At 38.0% G+C, this 24546-nt stretch overlaps 1 protein-coding gene across 12 annotated transcripts in view; it reads right to left on the reverse strand.

Annotated features, from left to right (window-relative positions):
* The window catches only part of MYO1B (myosin IB), a 186894-nt gene that overhangs the window by 40241 nt on the left and 122107 nt on the right, over positions 1 to 24546 (reverse strand). For 7 of the 12 annotated variants that reach the window (XM_037728545.1, XM_037728542.1, XM_017500669.2 and 4 more), the window contains exons 8-16: positions 24132 to 24230; positions 22057 to 22160; positions 20542 to 20689; positions 20145 to 20263; positions 14853 to 14939; positions 14183 to 14248; positions 6487 to 6492; positions 4200 to 4304; positions 2265 to 2327 (exon numbers count right to left, since the gene is read on the reverse strand). In XM_037728545.1, the coding sequence (XP_037584473.1) occupies positions 2265 to 2327; positions 4200 to 4304; positions 6487 to 6492; positions 14183 to 14248; positions 14853 to 14939; positions 20145 to 20263; positions 20542 to 20689; positions 22057 to 22160; positions 24132 to 24230 (797 nt within the window). The remainder of the gene's footprint in view (positions 1 to 2264; positions 2328 to 4199; positions 4305 to 6486; positions 6493 to 14182; positions 14249 to 14852; positions 14940 to 20144; positions 20264 to 20541; positions 20690 to 22056; positions 22161 to 24131; positions 24231 to 24546) is intronic. The other 5 variants (XM_017500671.2, XM_037728546.1, XM_037728543.1 and 2 more) reach the window with 1 other exon arrangement.

The following is a 24546-nucleotide window of genomic DNA, read 5'->3' on the forward strand; positions in this document are numbered from 1 at the left end:
TAAAATAAATAAATGGGAAAAAAAAAAAAAAGAAAAAGACAAGTTGGACCTCAAAGATTCAAAAACAAATCTGAAAGCAGAAATGAATGTGACAATACAGCCTCTATAACATGTCTCAAATCACAAAGCACATTCTTCTAAGGCCATTATTTGATTCACTCCTAAGAAGGAAACTCGTTTTCTCTGTTTCCAAATTGTTCATGTGTTCAAAATAAAGTTTATTTTCTAGAAAAAAATGCTGTGATTTGAGATGCTGCTTTTAACAATCACTGCAATCAAGCTGATTTCAAGAATATCTGTTTCTGTCACTCTTTCCTTCTGAGAGAAAAAGAGAACAACAACAAAACGGAATATCTGTTTCATATAGACTTAGATTTTAGAAATTCATGTGGAATTTCTAAATGGATGTTAAACCTAAGTGAAAATTTATTTGTTGCATACCTAGACCCTGTGGTCATTTTTATTCCAAGAGTAGTCAGCCCTAAAACTTGGAATCAGAAGCCAGGAAGCTTCTACTTTGCTAAATAAAGACTGCTACTCCTTGGACTGACCCTATGGGGTCATAAGTCTTAATTCCAAAAACAATCCACTCCACTGAGCATCAACCCCACCTACTTCCACCCAGGCAAAGTCCTCTGTTCCTCTTCCCTTCTGCTTACAAGGCCACGACACCCTCTGACCAGCATTTATTCATTGCACAAAAAACCCAGGGGAAATGTGGACTCTCAGGAATCAAGTGTGCTCATAACATCCCCAGAACAAACATTATTGTTTAATGATGCTGGAAGGAAGCATTTCCTTTATATACCCAGGTTCCTATGTGAACATGAGCTTCTTCAATCATATAGCAAGGGGATTTCTGGCTGAGATAATCTGGTTAAATTAAGTGTATTACCACTGTTCTTTTTTTTTTTTTCTTTCCCTTCTTAAAGGACAATAATTAAGTGCAAGGTTATATTTATCAAGGGAAACATACTAAGCAGAATTTCTAAAAATTAAGATTCCCATAGCAAATTACCTCCTTCACAAAATGTGCCAGGAAAATTTTAAGGAAATTCACTTTTCAGGGCCTAAATCAGAGTTTTGAATAGCTTGTATGGAAGATTAGTGTTCCCATTCAACACTGTTCAGGTTTTTTGAAACACAGTTTAATTCTTATTGAACAATGATGCCTTAGAATATTATTTTTAATGTTCAATTTAATCAGAGAAACAACTTTTAGAAATATCTTGAATACTGAGGGAAAAAAATATTGGTTCATTACATATTTCCCAAAAGGCTTTGTAAAAGATGAGTAGAAAATGACTTAATATTCATACAAAGCATGTGACGGAATTCCTGAAACACAGCACTCACCTATTACTAAACAGGTCTTGCTAAAAAGACTGCATGGCAATAAAGCTTATATACTGTTTCAAATTACTTATTCAAAGTCAGGTATTAGTAATCATAAGCATAAAACAAACGAGTTTCCTGTTTTCTACACACACAAAATCAGTCTTCCCACATTTAGTTCATTTATAATAAACTACAGAATATGATCTAAAAACAAAAATCTTGGACTCAGAAAGCTTACTCAAAATTATCCAATAATTTTTCACACTTTAAGCCTTTTCACATGCACACATACTTGGGTCATCTGAAAAAATTTAAGGTCCCTGGCCACCTGCAGTCACACATGCAATGCCCTCTGCATATATGATCTGAATCAAGGCCACAGCTGTGCTCGAGCCACTTCTGGGGTCCCACTTAATTCAGCTCCAGAGGCTGTCCCTTTACGTCTCTTAAGCTTAATATGATACTTGGTGAATAGTATGCTAAGAGGTCATTAAGGTTTGGGGAATGAAATGGATATTTTGATTTAGCAAAAAACTGGATGGCTGCTCAGAGCCTACTGTGATCAGTACTCACATGCCCAGGAGCCATGGAATAGACCTGGGCTCCAACCACACAAGAAAGGCTGGTTAACCTTTAAGGCCTGGTGTCTGAAGGTCATAAAAGGGTGTTGTGATATGGCCACAGGATGAGCGTGACCACAGGGGATTCTGGCTAAGTATCAAAACATCCAGCTGTCTATGTATGTGTTCAAGAACTATATATGATCTCTTAGGGCTACAATAAAATCTCTAGAACTCTGCAATTCCTTGAAAACAAAAAAAGATAAAAAACAGTGAAAATACTAATGCTTAACATTGAAGGCACTGAGAACATTTATAAGGCTTTATTATGGTACTAAAACATTCTTCAGAAAACAAAGTACTCACATTTTCTATTAGGTCACAAATGATGGCATTATTGAAGTAGTCAATGTGAGTCCATTCTATACCCTAAAAGACCAAACAGAACAAAATCCAATTACACGAGATGAAGCCACTACCATCCACAAAACAGACTTTGTCCATCTTATCATATTTCCCTTCCTCTCCGAATCTAATTTTTTTATAAGAAGCGGAACTGCAAGTGTCACAGGCAGTTCCCAAAATTTTCTCAATGCAGCTGCCTACCACTGACATAATCTGATTGAAGCAAACACCCTTGGCCTGTTCTGAGACAGCCTTCCATTCCACTCTCCCATCTGCGGCAATTTCCCATGCACTTCACTGGCCCTGGGCCAAATATTTACTCAACAGGCCCTTGGGTCAAAATTACTTTGTATATGTTTACAATGTTTATAAGGAAATAAGTTAGAACTTGATCCCAAGAATTTAAGGCCTAGATTCTTCTGTTCTTAATCTGTAATCGCAAGGAAAAAATTAATTTTAGAGTCAATATGTTGTAGGGAAGTTAACTGTTTCAAGCGTTAAAAAAACGCCAGCGCTACGGCAAAGCATTGTAAGGAAAGACATGAAAACCTATCCACTGGTCCTAACACTGGATACAAAGCCAAATCCGTAAAGCCAAATGTAATCTTTCCGTGTCTACTTACATTTTGTCCAGAAATGTAAACATTTATTTTTCTTCTAAGGGGAAAAAAATTTAATTCATACAGCAAGCTAAGGATCTTCCTATATATTCTTAGATGTGTTTTAAACAATCTGTACAAACTGTTTTAAGTTTCACATCAAAGTTTGGGCATTCTCTTCATGATGAGAAGACAGGAAAAGAATGAATCGTGCTTTTAGAATATTTATGTAACCAAAAGGTGTCAGACAAATATAAAACATTTCTGAAGCATAACGAGTACTCTAAAATAAAGATGAAATATTTATGATTTAGCTTTCGAGTAAATGGGTTGTTTTACTAAGTCACTGGGGATAACAATCACATTAGAAAAATCTATATAGAAAGAAAGATAAAAGAGAATTCAGTGTCCTTAATGACTTAAAATGATACTAAGAAAATGAAGGAAAACAAGTAATATCATTACTAAAATGTTAAGGCAAATAAATAAAAAAGGAAACAAAAATATAAACATAATAAAATAGGCTGGGTGTGGTGGCTCATGCCTGTAATCCCAGCACCTTGGGAGGCCAAGGCAGGTAGATCATGAGGTCAGGAGTTCAAGACCAGCCTGGCCAACACAGTGAAACCCTGCCTCAAACAAACAAACAAAACAAAACAAAAGAATAAAATAATCCCCCCCCAACCTTTTTTTAAAAATAACTAATTTTATACTTGGAAAAAGGCTGGCTATTTAAAAAAAGGGTAAAAAGCAAATATATATTTTAAAATTAATGATGAAAAGACTCTGCAAACACTACTTCTGGTTATTTTAAGATTACACTAAATGAGATAATCCATACATAGCCCTTAATACAGTACCTGTATGTAGTAAGAACTCAGTAACTGTTACCTATTTTTATTATAAATTTGGAGACTCAATGCTTTTTGATATTGAACAAGTCTCAAAATATTTTCAAATCTACTTAGAGTGATACTGACTTTTTTTGGTAAACAGTTCTCTAAGTTTTGGCAAATGTGTAATATCAAGTAACCACCACCATAATCAATCCCCAAAATTTCCTCATGCTGTCTCTGCAGCCACAACCCTCCCATGACTCCTATCTCCTGGCAACCTTTGACTCTACAGCTTTTTATAGGCAATCTGTCTCAATGGCTTTGCCTCTTCTAGAATGACAGATGGAATCATACAATATGTAGCCTTTTGAGTATGGCTTCTTGTTTAGGCTATCTTCTAAATCGAATTTATATTATGAGTAAAAAGGGACCAACACTTTAAAAAAGCATTTCAACATTACCTCCCGTATATACTCCTCCTGCTCTTCTTTAAGAGTAAGCTCAATGAAGATTTGTTGCAGTTTTTCATTACAATAATTAATAATGAACTGCTCAAAGCTGTTGTCCTGTGTGGAGAAAATGAAAAAAAGCCTTATAAACCATGCCACTAGCTCTCCCAAAAAATGACACTCAGACATCTCAACCCATGAGAAATGCCACACATGATCTCTCAGATTTAACTGCGGCCCAGCACATGGCTCCTAGGACAGACGCTTGCCCATTGCAGGCACTCGAGGAGTGGGTCATGAGTAAGTGAATGAATGAAGTATACACGAATGATGCAATATTTGAAGGATGAAGATTTTTAGTTGACAGAGAAGCACCCAAAACAGAGAAGCTAGAAACAGTCTCACTTCCTTTGCTGAAGGATCAGCAAAGACACAGTGAGTGCCACAGTCTCTGTCACCAAGTTCTGAATCGTCCATTCTCAGGTGACACTTCACAGTTCAAGGAAGTCCTCCCGAGCTGACCTCTTATTCTCCCCATCCAGGGACGGATCCCTCACTCTGACTGTTACATTCTATCCTTTTAAATGAATCATGTTATATGAACATGTGTGTATATGTAAGTGTACACATGTACTGATTGGTTTCATATGCATCTGCCTCACTAGACTGTACATTCTTATGGGCGAGGGCTAGCCATGCTCTCTTGTTCACTGTATTCCCATCCCTTACACAGCACCTCACACCTAGCAAGTTCTCAATATGTATTGGATGAGTGAATGAACAAATGAAGTTCCTACCAAATGGAGCCCCAAAGGAATTAAAAGGTCTCCCTGACAAGAAACAATCTCTCTCTCTGTAGAAGGCCCACACCCTTGATCACTGATAAATCTCAATAGCTTCTCCTTCATCTCTTATGAATTCATTGAAAGAAGCTTCATGCCTAACATTTCGAACAATCTGCAGAGCTTAATGTATTGTTGTACATCCTGAGGGCACCAAATGAATACATTTTATCAAGAACCACACCTTCTAGGAAGAAGTAGATCTGACGCTAAAACTTGTTTTTACCTCTATTTTCCATTATTGCCCAGAGATAGAGGCAGTGGAAGCAAGGATAGTGTGAGTCCACCACTGATAAACTGGACTCTTCTCCCACAGTGGTGGCCAGTCCTGGTCTAATGAGCAAGGAGAGTCCACATGTAATGGTGCCACCAAAGCTCAGTGCTCCTTGTGAACAGGCAGAGCCACGGGCCTTCAAATCCCTCCGCACATGAGGGAAGGGAAAAACTCACAGAGTCTTTGGAAAGTTGATCTTTTAAAATCAACTTTGGTCCTACCTAGGAAAACTTCGCAATGATACTTACACTGCAGCATCTAACTAACTACATTCTTTCCTGGAAGTCAGCTAGGAATTTCCGATCACCAGCGATGAAGTGATCAGAGGAAATTTTAAACTCAAACTCATAAATAACACATGTGAATATACTATCAGTGACTTATCTTGTTAATGCCAAACTTAGTCAAGTATAAAGGTTTGTTTGTTTTAAGTCTTGAAGGGTCTTACTAAAGGGCAAACATTTATTTTCAACACTTTTGACAAATGTAGTCAGATACAAAGGGCACTCCTCAGTCCTCATTTTCACACCAGTTTTTTAAAACCCTGTGCTCAAAGCTAACAATTTCAATTAGAAACTGAAGTTGGTCTAGTATAGATGCCTTATTATTATACTCAGCATAAAGGCATTCCATATATCAGAAAGTCTAAATTGCTTTGCTAAGGTATGTGCCTATATAATGCCACTATAAATAAACCTATAAGTAAAAGTAAAATATTAATAATTTATAATAGCAGATCTTTGATTTTTTTTCTTTTTTTAGACAACAGTCTCATAAAGCATATCTGTGATTTGGCAAGTCTGTGCCCATGGAGCTACTGCAACCCAATTATGCTAAATCATCAACTGGCAAATAATGAGAAGGAAAGGGAAACCTTTTTTTAGTGTCCTCATACACATTGTATAGCTATGAACAGTTCAAAGTACATTTCTAAAACAGGACTACGAAATACACACAAGCAGATTAGAAACCAGAGGCAAAGCTTCACAGTTACAAAACAATTTAAGGATTAAGTTACAACTAAATTAAATTTCCCCGTAACCTTTAAAAATTCCTGTATGGATTCTATATTTTGTATCCACACGGTTAATCAACAACCACTTACTGCAAAACTCACACAATTAGAGAAGCTACTAACACAGGAGCATGCAACAGACCAGCACTGCAAACAGGTCATACTTACTGCATTCTGGTGCAAAAAGGGATAGATTATACAAAATGCAGTCAGTTCTTAATTAGCAATAAAATTCTAAAAGTAAGCACGTATTGATAGTTACTCATAGTTACAAATGATGGCTTTTACCATTCAGGCTGTGTTTTTGATTGGTGTAAAACTTGCCATCAAGACTTATGTCCTATCAATTCAAAAGGCAGGACCATAATACCTTCCTGTGGTGTAGTGTCTCAACTGTGGTTTTGCTAGGGGATAGTTCTTCAGGATAAAAATGGTTTGACTGAAATAATGATAAATCGCATGGCTTGTTTGAAGCTTTAAGGCTTCAGAACCTAATGCTTCTAATTCTAAATTATCAGGAAAAAGAGAACATCCATGACATGTACCGAAGGTCCACATCCACCCAAAGAGTCAGGTGCAGCCATGGTTGGTGGATCACCAAAAAGTGAAGAGATCCAGCAAGATCTATAAGTAACTTCCCTTTCCCACACCAGTGATACATCCCTGTGGAGTACTGTGCTGAAGCTCCTTTTTAAAAGCCAACAAGGAGAGATTATTCTCCTGGAGATGCCCTAACAACAAAAACTTGACTCTCCAACATTACTCTACTGCTAAAAAAAACACCCCCCTGACCAAAAAAAAAAAAAAAAGGAAAAAAATAGAATAGCACAATCGCTGATGTAGGAATTAACTGACTTCCCCACAAAAATCAGCATCTATTATCTATTGCAAACACACCTCCAAAGTCCAAAACATGTCATGGGTCACCTAGATGATCATTACTGCTGAAAGCAAAGGCTAAAGACATACACTTCTCTTGTGATCTGAGCTAAAGTTGTTGACATCGTTCAAATGCGGAGGAAAATAGGACTTCACGTATGATTAAAAACTTGCAAAATTTAAAGAATAAACAATAATCTGCAGAAAATTAAGGAATAGCCTTGTAGCAGTTCACAGAACTCCAAGTTGTATAGGTCTAACACATTTTTCCATTAATATAAATATTAAATTAATACCTGGTTTTCAACTTGGGCTCCTCTCCTTCATAAAATAGCTAAACTGAGACTAGAAACCACTAGATGAATATGAAGGCCCCAAAGCAACTTTATATTTGGAGACTTTTTTGGTTTGTCAAGAACTGTGTGAACAGCCAACAATCCCGAAGCCGGGCCCTCTCCCATGTGTCAGGCTCATGAATCAAAGTCTCCAGAGGAGGAAGTGGGCAGGAACTTGCCCCAGTAATGACTCATCTCCTCTCTCCAGTTTTCCACCCATGCTCCAATCATTCAATTTTTCTCTACTGTCTTACCCACATTTATCCCTGAAGACTAAGGAATAAAACTAAAACTTAGAAACACCTTCAAACAAGTACCTTCTGGGCTTTCCATTACACAACCTCCCTGAATGAAGCTGAGGCTGCTAGAGAACACAGGCAGAACAGCAAGGTGCCTGTGTTCTCCCTATTTCACACTATAGTTACCAACTATAGGTTGGGACAGTGAGCACTTACTATGTTTAGAGGTATATAACCAAATTTTAAGTGCTAGGACCTTTTTTTAAGCATTCTAGGCTTTGGGACCATCCTTTCAACATCAAAAACAAAGCAAACAAACAAACAAAAAACCCAGAAAATCATACTCCCAGTTGGTTCCTAACTAGCTTATACTCACAAGTATCAATCATAAACGCCAACAGAAATTATTTAAGATGTATCAAAAATACTGATCCCTTTGTATATTCTCCTTAGCAACAAAGGAGGCTGATGATACTTTATACTCTTTAAGGAAACTAGGTATTTTTAAAACTGGTGTGCTCTTTAAAAAGAATAAATATTGAAAGGAAGACAGTAATTGGAAAAGGCAGCTCTGTCCCTCTGTATTTGGGATGGAGAGATGGGAAGGAGAGCAGGTGAATATTATGTGTTAGAAACAGTGAGCAGTCCAAACACAAAGACCATGATTTATCTGAGCAAAAAATACTGTTAATTACATGTTAGTGTTTCTTATAGTTTAGCACTTTCATTTGAGGTCAAATTTTTAATATAACATGCTGGCTTGGGGGTTTCTGTATTTTTACATACAGTGAAGTCTCCTGCATAATAAATAAGTCAATATATTTATATAAAAGCTATAGATATTTTGTGTATATCATTATTTTAGGGAAGTTGGGCTATATTATTGCTGTAAAATATGCTGTTGGTCCTTGCAAAGATTAACTTGGTGTTAAAGCCTTTGATGGCTTATTATAATGCTGTTGCTATAGAAAAATATAATGCACTTAACCACAGTCCATTTAAAAATATCACAGCGTCAAGAAATAGGCTCCAAAACAAAAATTGTTTTTGTTTTCTTTTTTAAAAAGTAAACTTAAAAAAATCCTCAAAATATATGAGAAAAACCATTTAATATTAAATAGTCTCCTTCTTAGACCTTTACAAAATTGAATGATTGGCTAAAGGTTTAGAAAATTTCCCTTAACATTTTGTCTTCCAGGTATATACTCAAATACAGCAAATTTTAAGGAAAACAATGTTATAGTGCTCATCTAAAATATTTTTAAATAGGCTTTCATCTAAAAACTTTTTATACTTGGAAGAAATACCCACATATTACGTAGAAAAGAAGTATAACTTCCCAAAGGAAGAAAATTATAATCAAAATACTCCAATTCCACACATTTAAGTTTGGACATTCTTATAACTGAAAAGATGGTCTGTGATTTCTGAGAAATATTTACACATATCCATAAAAGATATGCTATAAGACTTTGATTCATGAGACTGACCCAGGGGGAGGGGTGCCCGGTTCAGGGATTCAGGGATTGCTGGCTGTTCACGCAGTTCTAGTGTGGGCGCTCTTTATCTTTATTTTACAAACTACAGCAACTGTCACCATTTTTGTTTTTAAATCTACTTTAAACTGTTTCCTTCCTCTTCAATGATAAGCTTTCTAGCCTAAGAAGTACAAAATGAAGGCAAGAAACTAGAATAGAAGGTGCTGACTATAGCCAACATTTCTCTTAAAAACTATTCAGAACACAAGTCCTGTAATCTTGAGGTGAACCCACGAGGCTACAATGACTCTTGCCCAAGTATTAGATTTTTTTATTTGATATAATTATTGCATCTAGCCTATCATACTCTTACCATACATGGGTCACTTTCAGTGAGGTTTATGAGGGCAAGATAAATAAGGAGTCCATCATTGAAAGTAACTGCCACTTTGCCTGTGTGAAGTTAGCTCTACTGTATGAAAAGTGAAAGAATCGGCTACTACTGCCTGCTTTGTCTACAGAACACTAATGACCAATCAGATTTGCCTATGAACTATCTGCCAGTTTTAAAAACTGTCAGATTAGTCTATACAAAAAGAGCTGAAATCAATGTAGACTGCTCAACTTACTTTTTAACCTAATATATTCTTTTAAAAAAGAATAGCAGTTCTTTAATGGATATGCTATAAATCTTTCTCAGAAATCACAGATCATCTTTTCAGTTATAAGAATGTCCAAACAAAAATGTGTGGTATTGGAGTATCTGGGTTATAATTTCCTTCCTTTGGGAAGTTGGACTTCTGTTCTACCAGGATGTATAGCAAGATTTTTTTCCCTCTATGAAATTTAACTCGCTTCACCTTATTTTTGGTAACATTGTTCCACTGCTCTGTTTTCCAAGCTGACATTAGGTCACATGTGGCCAGCCAGGCAGCACTTCCAGCTGGTGCTGGAATGTTTTGCAGTCAAATCCATGTGTCATCAACCCATGGTTTAATGCATCAGTTTCCCTCTTCCGTTTAGAGACAGACCACAGGGAATGAAAGGTTTCCACCAGCTCAGCTAAAAAAGGCATTTTCATGGGAACTGTGAGGCCATGGAACAATTAGATGCATTAAAAAAAAAAAAAAAAAAAAAGTCTTGTCCTTTACTGTCCAGTTTTTAAAGAGATGCCCAGGGTATCCTAAAAGGCAGAGCTCTTAATTCCAATGGTCAACTGAAGAACAACACAGCAAAGAAAAAATAGTTGTTATTTATACTCCAGCAGTTTCTTTCCACTTGGGTGGAAAATATCACAGAAGTTTTCATTTTTGCCTCGATGTGGATCTGAACACTTCTTCTATACTCTGACCCCTTGTACTTGAACCTGTAGTACTTTAGGTCCTTACTTTTCTTGGTTTCCTAATACTCTCAGCTTCTTGATGTCTCCATGTGCTCTAACATTCCTGAGAATCTGGGAAAATATAGGCTGTCATCTGAGAATGTATGTGAGTAATTTATTAAAAGAAAAAAACTTCTGTAACTCTGTATCAAAAAGCAGGTAAAGGCCCTCAACCAAATCTCGAATCTAACCCCCCATAAATAAATTTATTTATTAAAAAACAGGCTATTAAATAATCAAAATTCAAGATTAATCTGAGAGGACTCAGGAAAATGGAGAGAACAATTAAATATAACAAAAAAACAAATCTTGATTCTCTCAAGGAACTGGGGAGAAAAAAAGAGAAAGTGCTTACTGCATGGAGAAGGAAAATTAACTTTTGATAATTTGATGGCTATTATCAGATTTACTATAGACATGTAACTGGCTGGATTTGGCCTTGGTTGATAGTTCTGTTTAAACGGAGTAAAAACTGCCTCCCAGGTTCAAGTGATTTTCCCGCCTCAGCCTCCAGAGTAGCTGGGACTACAGGCAAAAGCCACCACGCCCAGCAAATTTTTGTTTTTTTTAGTAGAGACAGGGTTTAACCAGTTGGCCAGGATGGTCTCGATTTCCTGACTTCGTGATTCACCTGCCTCCATTGGCTTAAGATTCACTCAGCCTCCCAAAGTGCTGAGATTATGGGTGTGAGCCACCGGGCCCGGATGAACATTGGTGAGGCTCAGGGTTTTATAAGGGTGTTACATACAGTGGCTAAACACCATGAATACTACATGTTTGGAATGTGCAGTTTACTTCAGAGATTACTGTCTAATAGAGCATTTGGTCTCAACCTTGCGTGCACACTGGAATCACCTCAGAGTTTTAAAAACATTGCTGCTACGTCCCCATCTGCAGAGATTCTGATATAATTGTTCTGGGTACAGCCTAAGCTTTGGAATTTGCAAAAGCTCCCAGGTGACACCAATGCACAGCTAAGTTTGAGAACCATGAAAACAGAGTATTCCTCTGAAGAAAGGAAGAATATTTAGAAATATAACGCAGGCATTTTCATAAACTGAAGTTTGTAGTTGAAACTGTTGAAAAAATGATGGTGTAACTTGCAGAAGGAAGGCACATTCAGCAAAACAGGCGCGGAAAGAAACTTGAATTAACCAGAAGTGAAAAATATTGCTGGACTGCTGAAGGGCTTAGGGTGTTCCACCCAGCACCAAGTTAAAGGATGTTTACACAGAAACATCTGACTTCTGTTCTGATTAGGTCTGTAGCAAACAAACTTTTAAAATGTAATAGAGCTTCCTGATTAGACTTTCCTACCTGATAGGATGTATCCTCTGGTAGCAACAGGCTCTCAATCTGAGGGCCAAGACTCTAAGCTCCATGCAGACAAGAAATATCTTAGTTATGTTGTACTACTGGTATCTGGTAACTCAACAAATATTTGAGAAATGAGTCAAATTGTTTGAGCTATAAGTCAGTTGCCTTTGAGTGTTGTGTCTCTTTCTCCACGGCTAATTAGTTCTTAGGACCTCCTGGAAGACAAAGTTAACTGGATGTCCCATGACAACCTCATTATCCTGTTTTTTAAAGTTTCCATGTGTTGTGACACGGTATGAGGCCCTTGCCCATTGGCTAAGATCAATAATCTTTTTCTAGCAAAATTAAAACAAAATTAGTTTCTTTGATTTTAGAAATGTCATTGAATGTATCTTCTGATTCTAACTTTCTAGTGAAATCTGTGCTTACTATCTCCCCTGCTCATGAAATCATTTAAATCTAGACCAGCACAGCAATGTGCTAGGTAATAAGTCTTTTTCCCTGACAAGTGTAAAGAATGACTTTGGCATTCTGCCCATTTAGTGACAGTCTCCTGAGGTCTTGCTAAAAATAAATTAATTTTGGCAGTGATTTCTGAGTGTACTTAAGCATTTCTCCTAACTCAGAAACCTCAAATTCTTCCCTTTCAACCAAGGCATTCGTAGCTTTCCTTTGCAGATTCTGCTAAATGGCAACAATATAAGCAGATGCTGTGTTGAAGAGCTGTGTTCTGGAGACTCCATGAGGACTGCCACCAGCACACACACTTTCATTCAGGAAGGCGTCCAATGCTGGCCAGGAGCTTGGAATGATAACAAGGGTGGATAAATAGGGGAGTCAGAAACTTACCACATTTATTTTTTTCTTACTTCCAGATACTGGGGAACCTGTTACTTTGGGAAGAAATGTGAGGAAATGCTCCTGGTCTCAATCTTAGTAGGAAAGAAAAGCAATAAATGGAAATATTAAAAGGGCCTGGAGTTTAGGTCCAGGGTCTGCCACTAAGTAGCTGCATAACCCTGGGGAGTTATTTGACCTGGGGAGTTTTACTTTCTCATCTGTAAAATGGGATTCACAATAACAGCTACATCATGAAACTGTAAATCAGACCATACACACACCACTTCCCACAATGCTTACATATGGTCAGTCCTCAGTTAGTACTTACCATTAGTTATTAAATACAGAACATGATTGAGAGAGAACATATTAAGAAAAAGGAATTTGCTAGCAAGGTCTGGTTTAGGTGGAAGGAATGCTCTGATGTTTTTTTCTGTGACCCTAAATTTTAGAACATGTAAATTCTTTGGGAAGTCATTCTGAGCAGAGCCTGGTTCCTTAAAGAAATTAGAAATTCACAAATCATTACTTGTGGGGAGAATTAAGAAAAGAGGAGCCCGATCTACTTCTTATTTCCCTGAACCAAACTAATATATCACTCCTAAAAGTGAGAATAGATGTTTTAATAGATCCTTAAAATTCCTTCTAAATGTCAAAGTTAGCAAGGGGGCAACAAGGAAATTCTAACCTAAGTACATAATGTTTATTTTATTTTCTACATCACTTTTTTTCAGAGCCATGCTCATCTTCTCTATATCATTCTAATTTTAGTGAATGTCTTGCTTAGCCAAGCACAAATCGTTTAAATATTTAATCTGTAACAAACACAGAATCATTTTAAAAAATTCACTATGAGCTTCAGCAGAAATTATTTCAACCACTGCAGCAGAATTCGTTATCACAAGATCACAGCAATGAGACTCAACAAATCACCTAATCCAAACCCTCTTTCCCTGAGTCTCACAAATGAAATGACTGGCCCTGGCCAGGCCAGAATCTGTGTCCAGCTCTCCTATGGCTTTCTTTATGGCATCGACCTGCCACACTTTCCGAACAACTCACAAATGGTCACAGGCACACTTGTGTACCTTGCTGGAAGCTTCACAGTTAGAAATTTAAATATGCAATTTCAAAAGTCAGGTACTAATACAAGTTCTTTTTAAGAAGTACTCTCTCCAAAATGCTGGCTCTCAGCATACACAGAAAACACACACACACACACACACACAAACACACTCTCAGGCACACATGCAGGAATACACAACCAAATTTTGTTACATCTGCACAAAGATTTGTAGATTCAAAGTTATAGTTACTTATGTCTATATAATACAGGATTTAATCTCCAACCATCCCAGTTTACTAAAGACACTACAAAAAATTTTAAAATCTTACCTCAAAAATCTCAAAGCCATAAATGTCCAAAACACCCATGACCTTCTTTCTTACTTTTGTTTGTGCCTTGAAAAAAGTTTCAAATTAAAGGGTTAATTAAGGCATAAAATAAAACACTACAAACATCCAAGGAACACAGATACATATTACAAGTTAATTATGTTTCTTAAGTAAGAAAATAACTGTAATTTAGTTTTTTTTTTAAAAAACTTATGAGATGGGGTATTGGTATAGAACTCTTTTAGAAATTTTAATAATAGGTGATATATTTAAAGAAGGCATGAGTGACGCCTTTCAAAATCACCTAGTCTGACAACCTCATTTTTAATGGTGAATACATTATGCCCTAGTGAAGTAAAGTGACCTTTTCAGTGAAGTGTATACAACTAGTTAGCAGGTGAGCCAGGCCAGAACCTGGGATGCCGACTCCCAGAGTCACTCCACAAAGACCATCAGACTGTTCACCAGTCAGAAGCCACACACATGGCAAAACAAAATAAACAAAATCCCTGACAAATTTCAATCTTATACATGGTAAACTCTTTTTAAGGAATAATCTTTATAAGTGGTAATCAATTATTTGATTATAAATTTAAACCTTCTTCAACTTAATGTTTATACTGTGAATACCCTGTATTTACAACTAATGTTGCTCATAGAAATTCAGTACCTTAATGCTTTCATTGATTCGATTTACCAACCATGAAAACAACCTGCTGTAGAGGTTTTTGGCCAGAGCATCACGGGCATAATAAGCCTATTAAAAAACAAACAAACAAAACTTAACACCTACAACTGCCACAATGCTTACTTTCAATAAAATCATAAAGATACTTTAAAAAATATTTAAAGCTCTTTTATTTCACATTTCTTTGCAGAACCAGTTTTATTGTATCATAAACAGTCAAGCCTTTAAGAGAATTAGGCAAATTGTTTATACACAGTTATACTTTTTCACATACCAGGAAACTAATTTTAAATACTGCAAAAACTTTCACCACAAAGATATTTATTTCAATGTTATGGAACAGAGAAAAATCAGACACAAGTTAGAAGTCCAACAATAGGGGCAGTAAAATAAACACGCACTGAGAGTAATGTTACATAGTCATCAGAGGGCGATGGTTATGAAGATCAGGTAACGAAATGGAAGTGCTCATGTTATGTGAAAGTTAAACAATTGTATACTTAATATGATAACAACTATTTTTTAAAACCCTTACACATGGAAATTCAAAGGAGATACACTAAAATGGCTTTGACTGATGGAACCCATCAATTTTTTTTCAATCTTTTTTTATTTTTTTGGAGACAAAGTCTCACTCTGTTGCCCAGGCTGGAGTTTAGTGGCACAATTCTGGCTCACTGCAACTTCTGCCGCCTGGGTTCAAGGGATTCTCATGCCTCAGTCTCCTGAGTAGCTGGGAGTACAGGCGTGTGCTACCATGCCTGGCTAATTTTTGTACCTTTAGTAGAGACAGGGTTTCGTCTTGTTAGCCAGACTGGTCTTGAACTTCTGGCCTCAGGTGATCACCCACCTCAGCCTCCTAAAGTGCTGGGATTACAGGTGTGAGCCACCATGCCCGGCCAAACTAATCCTTTGAGTTTTTTTTAAAAAACTTCCACATTGAGTTCTTATAAGTTACAGAATGAACATAAACCCCTTCTTATGTGCTTACTTTTAAAGCTATTCAGAACTACTTGACAAAGAGGCAGAAGACATATATGTCTCTATGACTTTTAGAATCCAAAGGCCAGAGAATGTTAGGTTTGGATGGCAGAATCTAAACACCCTTAAATGTACTGGGTGCCCAGAGCATACAGTAGGTAAGTACTAATGAGATGTTTAATACCAGCATCCTGGGAAGGCCTGGAGGTTGGGTGTCAGCAGCCTAACAAGGAACTGGCCTTGGGTGAGAAAAGGCCTGAGGTTTTGTTGCTATTTTCAACATGCTGGCCATATGTGTGTATTTTGCTGCTTATAAATAAAAAGTTGGGTATTACTGTTAAAATTAATCAGTACTTTTTTATTTTACAAAGAACAAATTTGTCAGATTATGTGGGAACACTTTCTCTACATTTCCTTCCTAAATAAAATGTAACAACTTTAATAACACATTCACTTCCGCGGCAACATATCATAGCTGAAGATAACACCTTTTCCCTTCATCTGACATTTCCATGCTAATCCCAAACCTCCCTCTCTACTCCAATTAGGGTTAAAGTATACACCTAAGAGCTGTTAACAAACAAACAAACAAACAAGGGAGGGAACTCCGCTTCCACAGTAGAAAATGTATGCCAAATGCTAAAACAGAGAAAACTTTTCCCAATACCTTTCTTCTAGTTTTTACTTTCTTAAAATAGATAATTTAAGAGCTTAGAATAATGCCTAGCACACAGTCTACCGAGGTACTTATATTGATTATTTGAATTATCCTTTTCCTCTACTACTACCTCATGGGCCTATATAACTTCTAAGTCCTTTCTTTTTTCTTCTTATGAAGTTATCTCAAAACACCACATAAGTTCAAAACATCATGTATTTGTAGACGAGCCCTTTTTCATCTTAATGTCATCTAGCTTTTTTAGTTACAAGCTATCTACTTTCAACAAGCCACCATTTCAATAAACTGAACTAACAGTGACAATGTATTCTGGTAAACTGCTTTATATTTTTTAAAGTGTATACACAGGCAATATTAATTTCCTTTGCTTCCTTCAACAATATTTACTCCAGGGTTCTCAAACTCAAATGATTCCAGGGACTGTGCGACAGAAATGAACAGGAAATGATGGCTCTATCTATAGGGGTTAGAGGATGCATTCCAGGCTAAAGGCACTCAAATTCAAAATTTAAAGAGCAAACAAACAAAACCAAAGAAAACCCTACCCTTTAGTCAAATAAAAATATGCCTATTGAGCTTTACCTGGCCCCAGGGGCTGCCAATTTGCCACCCGGCTGCCAATGTGCCGCCCCTGACTTCCTGAGCCTGACTCATGCCACCTAATCTGCACAACAATATCCTATAAAGCAGTAAGGGAAGGAATGCCTGTTCCCACTTAAGGATCACTAATACAGTGTATAGAAACAAGGGAAGACTCAAAGTGCGCTAATTCACCATCTGTTTCAAAGCACACTATGAAAAGACCATGCACTTCTGCAGCTGCATGAAACTCAGAGGAAAAGCCCAGGTGGCATGTGCTGCAGACATGCCAGGTAACAGGCATGGTCCAGGACGGCAAGTGACAAGCAAGGTGGAGACTCAGAGATACACAGACATGGGGCCCGCCCTCCAGGAGCTAAGGAGACCAAACTAACACAGAGGAAACAGAGGGCAGGTGCCGAACTGCAAAGAAAAGGGAGTTTGAGAGGGGACGGGTTTCAGGAGGGCTATTTGAGCAAGGAAGTCTCCTTGGATGGGGTAACAACTAGGCAGAGCCTTTAGATGGGTAGAAGGAATGAGCATGACATGGGGGGGGATGGGCAGGCAGGAGCAGAGGCACCAGGTAACAGAGGACTAGCAAGGAATAAGCTGAGATAAGCTGTGTAGGATAAGATTTCAGAGGACATTAGAAGCCAAGGAGAGAGTATATAGGAGAAGCTGAAAAACTTGTTAGAGTTTCCATTATCTCGGTATGAGTCCTCCTATCTGGAGAAAGGTGTAAATGCCTTGGGAAAAGGAGGCCTGGGGCAATAAAGATGATGTTGGGGCCCAAGAATTGAAGCTATGAGGAAAGGCTAACAAAACAAATCACTTCTTACAGGAATCCAAACGTACCAGGCAATAAGATCAGTAGAAACAGATACTCTGAATACGACATTAAAAATACAAAAACAGTTGACTAAGGAGACGAACAGCTGAGGATCTCCAGCCAAATTCTTTTATGCCAAAGGTTAAGAAAATGTGGAAAGTTTTCTTCAGTGATGTAAGGTGACTAAAATAAGCTTATAAAGTCAGAGGTACCTGGGCCTTGTTCCCATACAGGATGATTAAAAAAGCAAGAATAAAACACACAATTTTAAAAAGACTCAAAATATACATATTCCTAAAGGGCCTTCTTAAACAATACAGGCTTTTTCATGGCTTCCTTGCAGACTTAACAATTCGCATTCTGGCTATTGAACATGTCTAAACTCGGTGGCTCTCAAAATGTTATCCTGGACCAGCAGCAGCAGCAGCAGCAGCAGCAATGTCACCTCTGAATTTGTTAGAAATGCACATTCCTCAGTCCTACCCCAGATCCACTGAATCAAGCACTGGGGCTGTGGTCTGCAAACTGTGTTTCCTAAGTCAGTCCACCAGGTGATCTGAATGCATGTTGAAGTTTAAGAACTGCTGTTGCAGATTTGCCACCCTGACTCCAGACTTCACCTTTCCAGCCACATTGCTCTCTGAATCCTCTTTACATAAGTACAGCTGTAGCCCAGCTGGATCAATCTTTTTTCTGATATGTACCCCAAACCTGGCTTTTCTCACTGTTTTCTTTTTGACATGCCCTTTCACCCATTCTTCACACATCTAAATCCTTTGATCGTCTCCATGAGGTCTTCCCTAATCCCTTACTTCCCTACTCGTGGCCTATGTGCGGGCTTGTGCAGTGCAGGCTCTCAGCAGCATTTTCTTGATGAAGTCAGTCACTCCGTATCTGACTGTGAATTAGTGAGGCTGACTTGGATGGACATGATAGCAAAAGCAGTAATTTAGGAGGAAGAACAGGCAATGGCTATAGCTAGGAAAGGATTGCTACAAACCACATTTCTACATATATAAAGTTATGGTATTTGCCACAGCCAAAATAACTCACCTAAAATAAGATATCAAATGTTGAAAGAAAGCTAAGGACACAAAGGCATTCTTGGATTAGTAGGAAAGTCTGGTTCGGCAGCAGAGAGCAGTCCTGGCTCCACCCTACTGTTTATGGAGTCTTCATGGATAGTTATAAGGAGGATGAGACAAGAATACAGTCGAACCAAGTAGGCCTGAGTGGAAGTCTCAAGTCAGTAATTTAATGTTAGCCTGAGTCATTGGCTGGTGGGAAAATGTCTAAGCCACAGAACGGTGTTTTAGTGAAAGGGCTGCAGGAGCTGCCTGGGTATACATGCATGTATACAGGCATGCAGCCACCCAGACACCCACCCACTTAACCTGAAGCAAAAGGAGAGGAGGCAGCAGCTCCGATTTGGGTCTCAGAAAGACTAAAGACTTCATTGGCCCCAATATCAAGGGCAGAGTTCAAGAAGTAAGGCAGGGAGGCAAATTCGGCCACCTGAACACAAAACTGGCTTCTCCCACTGTCTTCCCCAAATCAGTTAACGACAACTCCATGTTTCCAGTTGCTTGGGCCAAAAACATTAAATCACCCTTGTTTGTTCTCTTCAACTAAACATCATCAGCAAGTCCTGTTGCCTCTACCCTCAAATAATATCCACAGTGTAACCACTTCTCACTGACTACACTGCAACTACTAGTTCAAGCCACCATCATCTCTGGGTTAGTGCACGTCTCCTTGAAGGTCCCTCGCTTTCACTCCTTTCCCCCGACCCTCTGCTTTCCACATCACAGCCAGAGTGACCCTTTGAAATGCAAGGCAGTCATGGCACTGTTCTTCTGAAAAGCCTTCAGTCATTTCCCACCTCACTTCCAGTCTCCTTCCCGGCCCCAGGGCGCTCCCTTACCCTGCTTTACTTTTTCTCTCTGTTCACTGCTCTTACCACCTGCTAGTTTGCTACAGCACTTATTTCTTATGTCTAGCGATTAATATCTAGTTCCCTCTACCAGAATTTTAAGCTCCATGAGGGCAAGGATCCTTATCTGTTTAGCTTACTGCTTTCCCCAATGCCTAGAACGCAGTACAATGATGGAGACAGTAACCTGTAAACAAAAACCTTTGTTTATACTTATAAGAAAACAGCACAGACTTTTAAGAAACTCTCTTCTATACATTATGTTTCACCCACCTGAGCCACATTCAGTGTAGTTGAAACTTTCTCCTGTTTGGCCTCAACTGTTCGGAAACTGAATGCTCGTTCCAGAACTGATTGATCAATGCCGGTCAATTCACAAATTTCTTTTAACTCTGTGGGAAGGTGGGGGGTGGACACAAAAAGTGACTGTACACGTGCTGCTTATAATCATTTTGAAGGCTTAGGATGTTCCCTCTAAATCAAAATCAAACAGAACAGTATAAAATGTATGCATCAAAAAACAAAGCTTAGCCACAGTTCTATTTCTGCTCAGTTTCATTAGAAAGCTTTCTCAAACCAATGCAAAGCAGAAGTTTTACTTTCTACATTAAAAACCGGGCAGAAGTTCAAAGCAAGTTTCCTAAACAAAGTTGATTCTCCACGGATGTACCATTTTTATCTTTGATTTTGCTTTCATCTAGACCATTCACTCGCGATTCGGGCTTGAACTCGATGTTCCCCAGTTTCAACACTGCTGCCACTACCGCCAAGACAGACTCAGCTTCATGATCCATAAAGCCCACGATCTGCATGGCATTCTGGGGAGAGAAAAAAAAAGCAACTTTTTTCCTCCATAGTTCTTTCCTTTTTTAAAAAAAAAAATGAATCATATTACAGATTTATTTCTGGGGAAAAAAACATAACGACAAAGTTCAGTGGTTTCCAACTGTGATTTGAGGGACCCTGGGATACCTCTGGTGCTGTGGCAGAGGCTGGGGGCATGTAAAGAGGAAGACGGAAGAAACAGGAGGCTGGGACTTCAACCACAGCAGCTCAGTTTGTACATACTTTTTTTTTTTTTTTTTTTTTTTACACACTGAGGTTTTGCTACCAGAAACAAAGCCAACTTTCACAACTCCATACAAAGAAAAGCTCCTCACTCATTTTACATATCAGAAAAACTGGTTTGCAAACGTGAAGTGCCCAGCCCAAGAAACTGGGTAACAGGAGGCATCTGTTCATTCATAAATTTTTACAGAGTGCCAATTACGTGCCAGGCAAAGTGGTTCTAAAACAGGTCTTGGACTCAAGGTTTAAACAAAATCATGTCCAGGAATCAACAGACTATTGCTTCCATATGAGGATGTTTATACAGTTTTAAAAAATGACATACTCTAAGAGATACTTTCTTTTTGAGAACAGCTGGCTTTTTTTAAATGACGAGGCTACATAGCAATGGGAGTAATGTAAGTTTTTGTTATTGCTTTTATGGAATACTTCAAACATATACAAAAGTAGAGAGAGCAGGGAAAGAACCTGCATGTCCTTTTCATTCACCCTCAACAATTAACTGATGCCAATTTTGTATTATCTGTAATTCATCCTACTCCCCCCTTTCCCCATCACCACAGCTGTCTCATTTGCAAGTAAATCCCAGTTACCCTATCATGTCATAATAAGAGTAATTTTGAAAGTATATTACACATTAAGACAGAAAACAGAGTATAGTGTTATTTAAAATCATCTTTGCTAATGAATGTGGAATGCTAATCACTCTGGTTTATATATGAATTTCTAAAACTGTATAAAACCAAGATTTTTCTCTCTCAAAAATAGTTTTGATTTAACATGATCTGAGGGCAGTTTTTATACTTGGAAATTAACTTTGGTCATAAAAACATCTGGAATTTAAAAATAACCTTAAAGGAGTCAAACCCCAGGATAATATAATAAAAAAGCTCCTTATGATAAATGGTAAAATCGCACACTCTAATAAAAGCATGGCCTTCACAATCTTGTGTGATTTCTGAGTCAGTAAAAAAAAAAATCAAAGTGATAAAAACATAATTTTTGTATAATCCTAAAACCTTAGGGAAAATGAGCTACACTTTAAAGAAGTTACCAGCTCCTGCTGAGCAATGCAGTGGCATGCGATTTGAAGCTTGATGGAAGCACTACGTCTTACCCGCACGGTTCTAAAATTTGCTGCATCATCCACTCCATTCACTTTGGCCGAATCCAGACTCAGGTAGTTATATCTGCTGAAATCCCTCTCAAGCTTAAGTTTATCTATTGAATCAAAGACACGAATTGTTAAGTTGCTTCAATAAATCCAATCTTAAATATCTCATTCCCTTTGATATCTCATTCACGTTGGTAAATGGCTTTTATATTAAGTATCGAATCAAAAGAACGAAAATTATATCCAAATATCAATAACAGCATATTCTTTTTTTTTTTTTTTGAGATGGAGTCTCACTCTGTTGCCAGGCTGGAGTGCAGTGGCGCTATCTCGGCTCACTGCAACCTCCACCTCCCAGGTTCAAGTGAGTCTCCTGCCTCGGCCTCCAGAGTAGCTGGGATTACAGGTGTGTGCCACCATGTCCACCTGCTTTTTGTCTTTTCAGTAGAGATGGAGTTTCACCATGTTGGCCAGGATGGTCTTAATCTCTTGACCTCGTGATCCACCTGCCTCGGCCTTCCAAAGTGCTGGGATTACAGGCGTGAGCCACTGTGCCAGCCAATAACAGCACATTTTTAAAATCACTGTATCACTGTGACAGGACAAACTCTGTTTTATACTTATCTTATTAGATAAGTCTCTTTCTAGAGTTTTTATATTAAAAAAGATTGTCAATGTATTACTTCATTATGTGATGTCTGCCTGGTGATTCCCTCTCCCCTGGTTATTTGGATTCTCTCTGTTATAATAATAAATATAGAACAGTGATAAATGTCTTCACCAATTGCTTTTTGGATTCATCTGAATTATTTTGTTGGAATATAGTCCAAAAAGTGGTGTGACTGGATGGCAGGCTCTGATTATTTTGGATTGCCAATTAGTCCCCCAGGAAGGGGGCCTCAATTTGAAGTAACACCCACAGCTCTAAGCAGATCAGTGACAACTCTGCTAGCTTGGTCCTTAATAACTTTTGCTAATATATGTATAGGAGATACTTCAGTGCTGTTTTAATTTGAATTTGTTGATTATTAGTGAAGATGACTTTTCCTTTCTTGTTTGAACTATTTGTTCACAACTTTTCATCATTTAACTATTGGCTATTAGATAGTATCATTGTGGAATTATGTTAATTCTCTAAAATAACCAAAGGTCAGATTTTTATCACTTGTATCAACTGCAAAATATCTTCCCTACTATTTTTAAATATTTACCTAGTGATTTGTTTCTATATAATTGTACTCTTTAATTAGATCCCTAATATTTTTCTGTCCCCATATATAAATTCTTCCATTTTCTTTTTTTTTTTTTTTTGAGATGGAGTCTTGCTCTGTTGCCCAGGCTGGAGTGCAGTGGTGTGATCTCAGCTCACTGCAACCTCCACCTCCCGGGTTCAAGCTATTCTCTTGCCTCAGCCTCCTGAGTAGCTAGGACTACAGGTGCAAGCCACCACGTCATGCTAGTTTTTATATTATTGTAGAGACGGGTTTCACCATATTGGCCAGGCTGGTCTTGAACTCCTGACCTCATGATCTGCCCGCTTTGGTTTCCCAAAGTGCTGGATCACAGGCGTGAGCTATGGTGCCTGGCCCATTTTGTTTTCTAAGTGTATGATTAATCCCTCCCCTAATAATTAGCTGTGGCCAAGTCCAGACTGAGGTAGTTCTATTTGCTGAAATCCCACTTGAGTTTAATCTCTAAATCATCCACACAGTCCTCAACACAACTGGAGATGTATGGCACAGTATCTGGTGAGGTATGGGAATATTACAGAAACCCTGGGGTGTGGTAGAAGCAAATACATCATGTTCTTCATTTCAACTAGCATCATGGAAAAATCTTAAGAAGGAAGGGGCAAAGCATATGGAATATGTTTTAAAGAGAATGCTTCAGAAACTGCTGTGACACTGAAAATTAAAACACGGCAACAGTTCAGGGGCAGTGGCTCAGGCCTGTAATCCTAGCACTTTGGGAGGCCAAGGCAGGAAGATCCCTTGAGCTCAGGAATTTTGAAACCTGCCTGGGCAACACAGTGAGACTCTCATCTCAAACAACAACAACACATAGAAACAGAGACTTACTGAGGAGCTCTTCAGAGGCACCAGACAGAAGCTGATAGAACACGTGGAAGTTCCTTTCACCTCTTGGCTGTTTAACAACCCGAGATTTCTCTAAAAGATCTAAAGAGAAGAATTAAATCATAGTATGGCATTTAACAACCTGAGATTTCTCTAAAAAACCTAAGGAGAAGAATTAAATCACAATACGGCATTTGTTTCACTTTAAAATCCACCATGCTTTTTTTCCTTCTCACTTTCTTTTTCACTTTCTATTCTGCAGTAATAAAATAATAAAGGAAGCTATTATTTTCAGTTCTACTTTCAGGAAGAAGCACAACTCTAATGAAAATAACCAAATTACACAGGTCACGTTCTTTTTAAATAATGTATATATAAATAAGTTACATTCAATACACTGATTAAAGATAATATTGGA

The sequence above is a fragment of the Cebus imitator genome, unplaced genomic scaffold, assembly GCF_001604975.1.
Source record: "Cebus imitator isolate Cc_AM_T3 unplaced genomic scaffold, Cebus_imitator-1.0 Scaffold268, whole genome shotgun sequence".
Classification (NCBI taxonomy): domain Eukaryota; kingdom Metazoa; phylum Chordata; class Mammalia; order Primates; family Cebidae; genus Cebus; species Cebus imitator.